This window comes from Plasmodium knowlesi (genome assembly GCF_000006355.2).
Source record: "Plasmodium knowlesi strain H genome assembly, chromosome: 9".
Classification (NCBI taxonomy): Eukaryota; Apicomplexa; class Aconoidasida; order Haemosporida; family Plasmodiidae; genus Plasmodium; species Plasmodium knowlesi.
Window position 1 is genome coordinate 1,985,669 of NC_011910.2, and position 12,021 is coordinate 1,997,689.

A 12,021-nucleotide genomic window follows, 5' to 3' on the forward strand; every position below is an offset into this window, starting at 1 on the left:
AAATGGCTGTGTGAGTGCACCTTACCGGTCAGAGGGGGGCCATTTTGTTCTATTTTTTAGATGAATCTGCTACCACCGGATTTAGGTGAGCATCACCCCTAAGTGTGTCGTGTTTCTAATGAACAGAAAGGGAGGCAAGAAAAGGAAAAAAAAAAAAAAAAAAAAAAAAAAAAAAAGAAGCTCTTCCCTTTATGCTATATCTTTAAACTGCGGTAGCACGTTGGAAGGATGTCATAAGAAGCTGTTTGTTAGCCAGAGGTTTGTAAAAATAAACACGTGCATGTGTTGTTAGTGATAGATGGGTCAGGTGAAAAAAACAAAAAAATATATAGAAACAGAAACAGGAACGAAAAAATAGAAAATTGGAGGATAAAAAAAAAAAAAAAAAAATTGACAAAAGGTAAATTGTGAGGAAAAGAAAATTATTATCAAAGTGAAGATAAATAATGCTAACGTTAACGTGAACAGGAAAAAAAAAAAAAAAAAAAAAGGAAAAAGGATGATTAGTTTAGATAAGAAATAAGAAGCATAATTAGAATAAAACAGTTATACATTAGAAGAAACATTTAGGAACTTAGCGCACCCCTACATGGGTAACATGCACATATTCGTGTAATCAGTTAATAACAAAACATGTGGATCGGGGAATAGAAAAAGAAAAGAACACTCAAACAAACGTTGCATAGGTGTGCTTCCCTTAGAGGGGCAGAACAGAAAAAAAAAAAAAAAAAATTGAGGGGCGAACATTATAAGGAGAACACTCCCTCAGAACATACAAAAAATATATGCGCTGAAAGGTGTAAAACGGTTTGCGCAATTGGATAGTCATTTGAAGGAAGAAACGCGAAGATGCGGCAAATGGGAAGGATGTCGCAGGGTTTCCTTATTCTTAATTAACCTCTTCGAGAACACATAACAACTGTGCAATTTTTTCCTTTTTTTTCCCCCCCTTGCGTGGTCATGTAATAAAGGACGAATAAAGTGGGGGGGAGGGAGGTGCCTACATAATTAAAAAAGGAGAAAGAATCCAATTGGAAGATTGAAAAAAAACTGCCAACACTACACACGCTTTAAGATAAAAGCTGGAGCACGTAGTGAATTCCATTGCACCTTCAAAAGGTGCACACTTAGGGGAAGAAAAAAAAAAAAAAAAAAAACGCCAGTGTGCGTGTAAGTTTCACATTTGCAAAAAAACGAAATATTTTTAAGCGAACCCTTTTTTTTTTTTTTTTTAGGAGCGTAGGATGGATTATCTTGCTCAATTTTCTCTGCAATCATTATGTGTATATTTCCCTCCTTGGTGGACCTAATTTTTTTTTTTCCCCTTTAATATGTTTTTTTTTTTTTTTTCCTCTTCCTTTAAACTGAAGTGATTATTGGATATATCGACATAAGGCAGAGACACATTGCCTAACGAATTCGATGCCACCATTTCATTTATTTGTGTCATTTCTAATCTTGTTCTTCTAGTTCGTTTTGTATTTATAGGTAAGTTTTCCCCTTGGACATTATCCTTTTGATTTCTCGTTCTGGATCTTAAGCTGTTTAATATGCTCGACACATTTTGCTCTTGTTCCAGATCGTTGGCTCTATTTGTGTTACCCCTTGGAGTTTTTTTCCCTTTGCTTGCGTTTCGTCCTTTGCCCGTATTTCGTGCTTTGCTTGTTGCGCGACTGTTATTTGTTATCTGTGCCTTCCGTGTGTTCCTGCTCCTGCTTTGGTTTTCTGCCCTGCTTTTGCTCACATCCCTTCTTTTGCTTATTCCCCTTCCTTTGCTTCCACCCCGCCCCTTACTTCTACCCTGGTTGTTACTTTCACCCGTGCTCCCGCTTCGCCCCATGCTTCCGTTTTGTCCCTCCTCGGAGGGGGTATCCTCCTGCCTGTGAGCACCTCGTTGGGAGGGCTCTCGCCTTTTAGTGCCTATACATATATTCCTGTATTTGATTAGCAAAAATAATAAAAATACGATGAGCAGGATATTATATATTACGAGGTAAGAGCGCAATGATTGTCTGGAAGGAAAGTTCTTCACTTGGATTAAAAAATTGTGCAGGCAAGTGGCACTGCTATTCATGATGTTATACATTTTTTTACAAGTGAGTATAACTAGATTTGTGACATAGCCGTGCGTTGCATACTCCGGTGTATTTCTACGCATGTTCATGTATTCCATTTTTAAGAGGGGAACGAGTGTATGGGGGGGGGAAGCAAAGTGGTGGCCATGCACAAGCATGCGGTGAATGCGTGCATATAGAACGTGTATGTATGTATATGTGCAGTGGAAGGCATTACAAGGTTTGAGCCTTCCAGGAAGAAATTTACAAAAATTATGGCCATGCGGGTGTGCTCGTACATGTACGAACATGCGAATGTGTGTAAATTCAGATTAGGTCTATCCCGTGAAGGCAATACGATGCAATTGTTTGGCTTACCAAATGTACATATATATATATATTATTCCTTTCATTTGTACATGGGTAGAGCTACATTTTACAATTGCGCGTACATTCTCTGCAACGATTTGGGCTGCAGGTCAGCGTGCAGAATGGACAAAATGGGAGCAGGCGCAAAACACAAGCCAGGAGGAAGTCAAACTTGCACGCCAGAAAAGGGCAATTCCTACCTATAGAGCTTTATGCATTAATGTCTTATTTTTGCATATTTGTCCTAAGCTGCTTAGATAGGTAAAACCATTTCTGCCAAACAAAAGATAATTTTTTTTTTTTTTATAAGAACTGTGCTCATAATTTTGGAAGCTTTTTTTTTTTTTTTTTTTTTTTTTTGCAAGGGGATGTGCTAAAGTAGGGTGCACTTTTTTTTCAGGTTAAAAAAAAAAAAAAAAAGAATGTTCGCCAAATTTGTTAAAGTAAAGGAGGACAGAATTGAAACCTTCTTTGATGAGATATAAGCTTGCTTGTAAATGGGACGGAGCACATATACATATTTGTGCTTATTTCTACATTAATAGTAAAGGAAAAAACAGAATAAAAACAGAACAAGAGGGAAGAAAGGGTGGTGAAAAAAGAAAAAAAAAATTGTCTGGGAAATACGTCCATATGTATTCCTAGCTCGAGCAGTAAACCCCCCCCCCCCCCTGTAGGACGCTAAACTTTAATGCTTCTTCAAATTAGACACAATACATATGTGGGATAGTGGCTCCTTTTTTTCTCAACTTATTTGGAGAAAAATTTCCATTCATTTGGTTTACTTCCTTTACCCATCTTTGTGAAAGTGGGAATGTGTGTGTACCTATGTGCGTTCGTAAGCACCCCTGCGTGGGTATGCTTGAGGTGATGTGTGACAATCTCTTTATAATATGTAAATTAAAAGAAAAAAAAAAAAAATAAATTGGAGAAGTAACGTGAAAACGAAAAAAATTGCATATTCGATAAAATTATCCCACTCGTATTTGTGCATACTTCGCGAGGGTCATATAAATATGTGGAAAGAAGAAATAACTCTATCTTTTCACTGTTCTGATGTTGGAAAAAAAAAAAAAAAAAAATGAGGTATATATTCGGAGCCCTCTTTGAATGATGGAAATTCATAACATACTCATTTTAGATGGAGACCATTAAAGAGAAAAATTGAACTTAATATTTGATGAAAGGAGAAAGAATAAGAGCGCGTAAAAAAAATGTGATCGGTTCGTTCCATGATTTGGTGAGGGGTACCTACCCGTGTGCATATACAGGGGAATACTTGAACATTCCCATGTACTGTTAGAGTAGGCACATGTGAGGAGGAGGGGATCTATACAAAATTGCCATTGGCGAAAACAAGAGGAAGGTATTTTTATATTTCTCCGTTCATTCTCTCTCTTTTTTTTTTTTTTTTTTTTTTTTTAACTGCCACGAGATTGTTGCTTTCCAAAGCGAAGGAAAAAAAAATAAAAATAATTAAAATAACTAAGAGAGAGAAAAAAAAAAAAAAGACAAATAAAATAAAAATAATATGATTTTTGAAAAAACAAAAGGTCACTCATTCTAAAGATACTTTGAAGGACATTTTCGTCCGTCCAATTGTGTTCGCATTAGGGTGAAGGGAACATGAGCAGTGCAGGTAAGGTAGTCAGTGCGGTCAAAAGTAATAGGGGCAGTAAGGGAAATGTAAGGACATGGAGTAGTAAAGATGATGACGAAAATAGAGAAATTTCGGGGGAGGCAAAAGATAGCAACGCACAAAATAGTGTTACGAATAATACACATGGAGAGAACATCCCCTGCGCAGAATATCAAAAAACGGAGAATGAAAAGGAAGAAGCCATTAGGAGTAATGAAGACGCCCTGTTTCATATCAAGGATGGTTTGACGCAGTTAGAAAAAACGCTGAGCGGAGATGGATACGCCTTCAGCAAATTGACCTGTAAAAATAAAAATTTAAATTACATCCCAAAGGAGGTGGAAAAATATAAACACCTCAAGTATATAAATATGTCTCATAACAAAATCCAAGATATAGATAAGCTGTACAATTTGAGCAATGTGGTTTTTTTAGATATGTCTAATAATATGATAAAGACGATAAAAAGAGTGGAAAACCAATGTTTAAAAAATTGTGTCTACATGAATTTATCTTATAATTTAATTAAAAAGGTGGAAGACATAAAAATGCAAAATCTAATAGAACTAGATTTGTCTTACAATAACATAGAAAGTATGAACATCACTCTGTCTAGTAGTCTAAAAAAATTAAACCTCTCAAATAATAATATAAAGATATTAGCTCTTAAAAATCAACTAGCCAATTTGGAGTCCATAGACCTTTCATCCAATCCTATCGAAAATATAGAATTTAGTGAAGTCGCTCCCAACATAAATTATCTGAAAATTAACAACAACAGTACCATGCCTATGAGTCAGCTAAGTAACCTGAACAACTTCAAGAGACTGCAGCGCCTCGACATGGACAATTATCTGCATTTTAAAGATATATCATATAAGGAGATTAAGCAAATTCTGGAAGCAAACACAAAGGATATTGACCTGCAGAAGTTCAATGGAAACCGGATAGATAGGCAAGGCGCCGCGGGACTTACTAGAAAAAAAAAACCTGTCCAGTAACAAACCGAATGGGAGGACAAATTTTAATATGTAGAAAACGGAGACGGGTAAATAGAAATTGTCGCAGGGGCAAATGTGATTTTTTTTTTTTTTTTTTTTTTTTTTTTTTTTTCTCCTTAGCTATCTTTCCGTTTGCCCATAATCTGCTGAGATGGTAAAGTAACCCAATCGTAACACACATCGGGTGTGCATATATCTATGTATTATGGGTACATCATCATGAGGGGTTGCGCCTCCTCCCCCGATGTAGAAACTATGTAGACATTGCAATTCTCCTTTCTCTTTCCCTTTTTTAATATAACTAGTGTACGGTTGGAAGTAAAGGAACCGCGCATCTACGAATGATCACTTTGTCCTTTTTTTTTTATAGTAGTGGTTTTCCCGTTCGATGATAAAACAGCTGCATGCTGCAAGTGTCTACATAAAAAAAAAAAAAGGCGTTCGTTTGTTCCTTTAAAAGTGTCCTTTGCGAAGAGGGGGGAGAAGATGCCGTTCGTAACACTTTCCCAAGCGCTTGGACTGCCTATAGGGGAATTTCCGAATTCATCAATTTTGACACGCACTGTAGCGTTAGTCAGGGGAGGTTTATCACGGCGAAATCCACATGGGACACGCGGGACGGGTGAAAAGTGAGCAAAGCACTTCCCAATCATTTCGCGGGCATTGCGCATTCGTAGCAAGGGAATGCGTAGAAGGGTAGACTCCTGCTCGATCTCCTTGTGCGTTGATTTGTGCAGCGCATCATATTAACAGAGTTGTAGCACGGAAAGGGGGAAAAAAGGCATGACACATGGAAGAAAGGAAAGGCGGGAAGAATAATAGAAACAAAACAATAACTGACTGATTGGCTCAATTAAACATATTTGATCCCTTTTTGTGGCATTGTACAGAACACACCATGCGTGAAAACATATCTCCATCTTAAGTAGGAGGGGGAAAAAAAAAAGAATCACCAAGAAGCAGGAATGAAAATTGCCTTATATTTACAAAAAAAAAAAAAAAAAAAAAAAGAGTACATGTACGTATTTATATATACATATATATGTGTATAATTCTGTACATCCATACGTACTTGTACAAAATTGCGTCCACACATTTGACACTTTGGCATCCATCCATGCCACGTACCCGCAGGAAGTACAATTGAAATGTAGATATGAAGAAAAAAAGGAAAAATAAATTGAACGTGTGAATAATTTTGAATTTCTCTCATGCGCAGAGATGTTATATACATTTACAATCAAATTGACATTCACCTTTACATCCCCGTTTACTTATTCGCGTACACATCAGTTCCACGTAGTGACAGCGTATACACATTTGTACTTGAGCGCACGTTTATAAAAATATTTTTTGTGCCCGCAAAATTAATTTTCATTTTCTGTCGTATTTTACTTTTGGTTGGAAAATATAAGAAAAAAAAAAAAAAAAAAAAGAATATTCATGTGCACAAATATTGGGCATGAAGAAATCATTTGTTTTGTTTTGTCACGCAATTTTTGCATTCGAAAAGGAGTAAGAAAAAAAAAAAAAAAAAAAAAAAAGGAAAAAAAGGGAAGGTGTAAGCGTGGAGGAAGAAGAAGAAAAGTAAAAACGGGCGAAGTGAAAATTGTGAGGGAAGTCCATCGAAAGGGGCGCAAGCATAAGCGTGTAAGTGGGAAAGTAGATAAACGAACTGCAGAGGGGGGGGGAAGAAAAAGAAGAAAAAAAAAAAAAAAAAAAAGAACAGGTTGAAAGAGTAGCTAAAATTGTGGATAAATAGCAGGAGGATAGTAGTGAAATAGCAGGGGAGTAGGAAAGGAGTGAGCCACCAAGTGGGCCAACCAAGTAGACCACCAAGTTGGATACAGAATGAGCCAAAAAAAAATAAGCAAAGGTGTGAGCCTGCAGAATTACTCAGAAGGAATTGTCGAGAGATAGACGTTCTTCTGTTTTTTCCTTATTTTTTGCAGTATGATTTTTATTTTTTCTCATTGCCACGAGTGACTCCCTGAAGGAAATTTGGTGGCTCTAAGGGGTGTGCATTCTCACACCTCTGTCTTTGTTAATTTATCACCCACTCACAGTTGTGGGAATACCTATGTGTGAGTTACGATATATGTACACACAGGTGTGTAATGTTGTTTCTTTTCCTCTGTTTATATTACCTTCCCTTCGAAGTTTTTTCCCTATACGTATTTTTACGTGAATGCAGAGTGTACTGAGCATTGTGTAATGGCTTTTTTTTTTTTTTTTTTTTTTTTTTTTTTTTTTTTTTTTTTTTTTTGCGTTTCTGTCTTCTGACCAATCAGTAGTTGCAGTGGAGGGATAGGAATCACCCGAAGAAGAGGCATCACAAGTGACAGCTCGAGAAAAGTAGCCATTCTTCATGCTCATGATTGCACCCCATTTTTGAAGTGGAAAAGATGAAGAATGAGGAAATTTATGACAGTTCACGAAATGCACAAAATGGAGAACCATCGATTAATACGGAGGTGAAGGACGATAAGGATGAGTCGAAAATGAACGGAGTTCGATACGATTACATAGGTAAGACAGACATAAATTTAAGCTACGATGGAAAGAGCGGTCTGAACAACAAGATAACAACCATAATGGGAAGTGAAAATAACCTGAAGGAGGAAAACAAATATGGATACGATAATGAAGTTTTGGCTAGTCAGGAAATACAAAGCATTTCAAAAATGATGAAAAGTAAAAATTTGACATGTGTAGAAAATGCTTACGCTGAGCATAATTTGGTGGATAGCAATCTGCTGCTAATACAGGGAGATGAATCTGCACGGATTAATCAGAATGGAAGTTTTGAAAGTGCAGACAATTTAAATATTAGTGATAAGGTGAAGAGTAACGATAGGGAGAAGGTGAGTGATTACATGTATGAAATGAAAAGCGACAGTGATGTTAGATGGAGTAACAAAGGTTTCCATGATAACGATGTTTATAGAGATAAGATTAAAACGGGCTCTTCCCATATATTGGAGGATCCAAATATGGATGGGGAGGGACCACATAACTATCTCAGTGCCGAAGGTGGTTATAGTTATGATGAATCAGTTCCAAGGGAGGGTTATGGAAAGATGGAGTATAAGGAAATGGAGAGAAGTGGGAAGGAGTACGTCCATTTTGATAAAAGGGAGAAAGATGATGAACGAGATTTGAGTGGATATAGGGAGGTCGACGCAGATTTGGATGCGATAGAATCGGATATAAATTATTACGATGAACAGGGCTTACGGATGGAAATGCAAGGGGAGAGTTACCAAAACGCAGAGGGGGATATAAGCGGGGATAAAGGTGATATCGCAAGTGAGACCCGGAATGACTACCACGACGCTGCCAGCGCGGCCGCCCCCCACGCTGTTCCCCAAAGAACCCTGGATTACGAAGCTAATCAAAATCACTACCAAAATTATGAAGCACAAAAAAGTGTAGAAAAATCTGAGGAGGAAATTTCAAACGCACTCCCCCCTACCAAAAGTGAACAAGGTGAAAAGAAAAGTCTTCCGATTTTCGAATCGAATATGGATAAGACAAATGATTCAGCAGAAAATATTACGAAAGATAATCCATCGGATACACAAGTTCACAATGACCGAAGTAATGATAGTGGGTTGTACAGAGATGGTAGTGAGGAAAGTGTGAGTGGAGCATCGTGTGCAAACGATCCACGGGGTGTAGAGAAAAACGGCAATGAAAAAGAAACTGTAGATGATGTTACGTGGTGGGGATATAGAAACGACAAGGAAGGCTCCAAAGCGGAGGACCAGCAATTGAAAACAAACATAGACGTAATTTCTGTGGATAAAGAAAGTGACCCCTTAAAGGGGAATGAGTCAAATGAGGAAGCTGCTCCTAATAATGCGGAAAATGACAACATGGAAAGCGCAAATAGAAATGAGGGAACTGTCGAAAGTGGTAATGATGATCAGAAGGAATGTGAAGATAAAGCAACGAACTCGCTTATCGATGTGGATAAATTAAATGAGGATGGCGAAAATAACCATCTCGCATATGTCACAGTGGAAACGGGGAGGGAGGTCCAAAGCAGTGAAGAAAAAGTAGTTGATGATAAAAATATGAACAAATACGCAAATGAGGAATGGACAGAGGATGGAGAGAAGACTGGTGTAGATGTACTGGTGAAGAAAACTATGCTTGGTTCTATTCCAAGCGAAGGAAGTAATGAGGAAGAATTTTACAAAGGAGTGAATATTGCTGCTCTGATGAACGTGGAAAACGATTTGGATGTGACGCGGATAAAATCGCCCAGCGATGATGCAGAGCAGAAGGGGGAGTACGACTCGAACGTGACTACTGTGAATAGCCCCCCCAAGGAAGGCAACGGAGGGGAAAGCGGTACTGGTGGCCATGGCGATGGTGAAGATGGTACCATCAAGCAGGACGAGAAGGGAATGAAAGGCCAAAGTGCGGAATTCGTGAGGAGTAAGGAAAATCCTAGCGAATTCAAAGTGACAATGTTGAGCAACACAAACGGGAAAGATAACAAAGACATTCTGTACGCCTACATAAAGGCAAGCACCACCATGGACGATACCATCACGAGCACGATAAGTGACAACGCAAATGAATACGAATTGGTGGAGGATGGTATTGAAGAGAAAAACGAAAGGGAGGACCACAAAATTGGATCTGAAAATGGCCAAATGGAATGTACCTACCATGTTGTGGCCAATAATAATAAAAGACGAAGAGATAGTTTTACCAACGATGAAATGAACAAGGAAAGAAAATTAAGCACTCAGAATGCATCCCTCTATGGACCCCCCTCTCTACCCCACTATGGACCTCACTATGCATCTCCTTATGCATCTTCTGAGCAAAATGCAAATAAAACCTTCATCGCACATGCACATGGACAATTGTATGGGGAACAGAAGGGAGAAAAGGCAAGCTACGAAAGTTGTGGCAAAGATGAACAATTTGTTAACCCCCAAGAAGGGGATCAAAACAAACCGCGGGAAAATTTTGTAAGTTATTCAAAGGAGAACCTTGGAGATGTTATTTTCGTGAACAGGGAAAATATGATTAGTATTGATCCCTCATATGACAATGGAAACTCCTTTGCAAAACATAGAACATTTAATAAATCGAATGTAGTGGAAAACGTTGTCCAGGAAATTGTGGACACTAAGGGTGCATATGTACCAAGTCACCCACAACCCAATGGTGTGAACTTAGATCCAAATTGTAAAGAAAATATAATCCATAATTTGAATGACACCCAAATTGAGGATAACGCAAATGGTTATTCGGAGCATATTCATGTGTTAGCCAACAGTGAGAAGGAAAACTGTGATGAATATATAGATATGGACAACGAAAATAATAATCTGTCGGATGATTGCAAAAATTCTAGTGATGATAACATGGAGAAAAAGGAGTCAAGTCAGTTCGATGTAAATGACAAGAAGAAGATTAAACCGGACAGTGAGACATTATTGCCAATAGCAAATATAAGCAGAATTATGAAAAGAATTTTGCCTGCATCTGCTAAGGTGGCCAAGGAAAGTAAAGACATAATACGTGAGTGCGTCACGGAGTTTATACAGTTCCTGACCAGCGAAGTAAGTGAGAAGGGTGGACAGACACATGTGTGGAGGAGCAGACTGAATTTGCTTCAGCGGGGGTGAAGAGATATATTTTACTTTTTCTTTATACCTCATTTTATTTTCATACCTCATTTTATTTTTATACCTCATTTTATTTTTATCCTACATTTTATTTTTATCCTTCATTTTATGTTTATCCTTCATTTTATGTTTTTTTCTTCCGGCAGGCCAGCGACAGGTGCGTGAGGGAGAGGAGAAAAACCATCAGCGGCGAGGACATTTTGTTTTCCATGGAAAAATTGGGTAGGTCTCTACTGCATAGTTGTGGTGAAGCTACAGCGAAGTTGCAGCGCGGATTTAGCGCAACTTTGCCGTGATGATCTTCTTTTTAAAGCCGCGCCTACAGAAGCATATGCGGTTACTTCTTTACTCGAGTTGATAGATCAATTCGTGTAGGAGCCTCCCCCCCCCCCTCCCCTGCATTCACCACACCACCTTTCATCGCCTGTCCCCTTAGGATTTAACGATTACGTTGAACCTCTTTATAAATACCTCACCAAGTGGAAGCAAGTAAGGGAGAAACGCCCCCAAAAGGGAAAAATAGACAAATTGGCCAAAATGATCGCCGTGTGAGAAACGTGGGAAAGCAGTGTGCATACCTTCTTGGTGCAATATGTGGAAAAAAAACACTCGACAGACATGAAATTCTGTTAAAAAAAAAAAAAAAAAACAACCCTTCTTGCAGCTCAAAGGAATGAACAACTCCAATAATTTCCAAGAGAAGAAATGTGAAGGTTCGAAGATACTGCTTGAGCAGAACGCCACAATGAAGAAGAGCCTAAGAGATGTTAACATGAATAACAATCCAATTATGGGCAAAGGAGCAGACAATGTCATCCTCACGAAGGATACGGAGCATTTGATGAACAACATGTACAGGAACCCGAACGAAATATTTGAAAACAATATAAACCACATGTATTAAAATTCGAGTGAGAAAAAATTACACCACAAGAGGTTTTAATTTTTTTATGAATATATATCCGTGCGGAGGTGTGCATATGTGCACATTACATTTGTTTTTTTTTTTTTTTTTTTTTTTATTTTATTTTTAATTTTTTTAATTTTTGTTTGTTAACGATACTGATGTGTGTATTGATTCATTTAAAAAATGACAAAGTGGAGTGAAGCCAATGAGGAGAAGCTGCGAATGGTAAATGGCTCGCGGGGATGAGGTAACACTCGTGCGCTTTGCTGCTCCCCCCTTCTTTGGCATTTCTCGTTTTGATGTCTGTTTGTCTTGTTTTGTTTTGTTTTATTTTGTTTCGGCCATGTGTTGTCCTTTTTGAAGAAGAAAAAGAAGAACGTTTTTGCGTGTGCATGTG

General features: G+C 38.0%; 3 protein-coding genes across 3 annotated transcripts; 2 read left to right on the plus strand and 1 right to left on the minus strand.

The window, feature by feature from the left end:
• Positions 1 to 1,306: 1,306 nt before the first annotated feature.
• PKNH_0944200 (conserved Plasmodium protein, unknown function) lies at positions 1,307 to 2,365 on the minus strand (the record flags this gene model as incomplete). Its single annotated transcript, XM_002259429.1, has 1 exon — positions 1,307 to 2,365. The coding sequence occupies one exon, from the start codon at positions 2,363 to 2,365 to the stop codon at positions 1,307 to 1,309; it is 1,059 nt and encodes a 352-aa protein (XP_002259465.1).
• A 1,684-nt stretch (positions 2,366 to 4,049) lies between these two features.
• On the plus strand, positions 4,050 to 5,063 carry PKNH_0944300 (leucine-rich repeat protein; the record flags this gene model as incomplete). Its single annotated transcript, XM_002259430.1, has 1 exon — positions 4,050 to 5,063. The coding sequence occupies one exon, from the start codon at positions 4,050 to 4,052 to the stop codon at positions 5,061 to 5,063; it is 1,014 nt and encodes a 337-aa protein (XP_002259466.1).
• A 2,405-nt stretch (positions 5,064 to 7,468) lies between these two features.
• On the plus strand, positions 7,469 to 11,621 carry PKNH_0944400 (oocyst rupture protein 1, putative; the record flags this gene model as incomplete). Its single annotated transcript, XM_039114076.1, has 4 exons — positions 7,469 to 10,651; positions 10,864 to 10,939; positions 11,154 to 11,206; positions 11,382 to 11,621. 4 exons carry the CDS (start codon positions 7,469 to 7,471, stop codon positions 11,619 to 11,621), a joined length of 3,552 nt encoding a protein of 1,183 aa, XP_038969697.1.
• Positions 11,622 to 12,021: the final 400 nt, after the last annotated feature.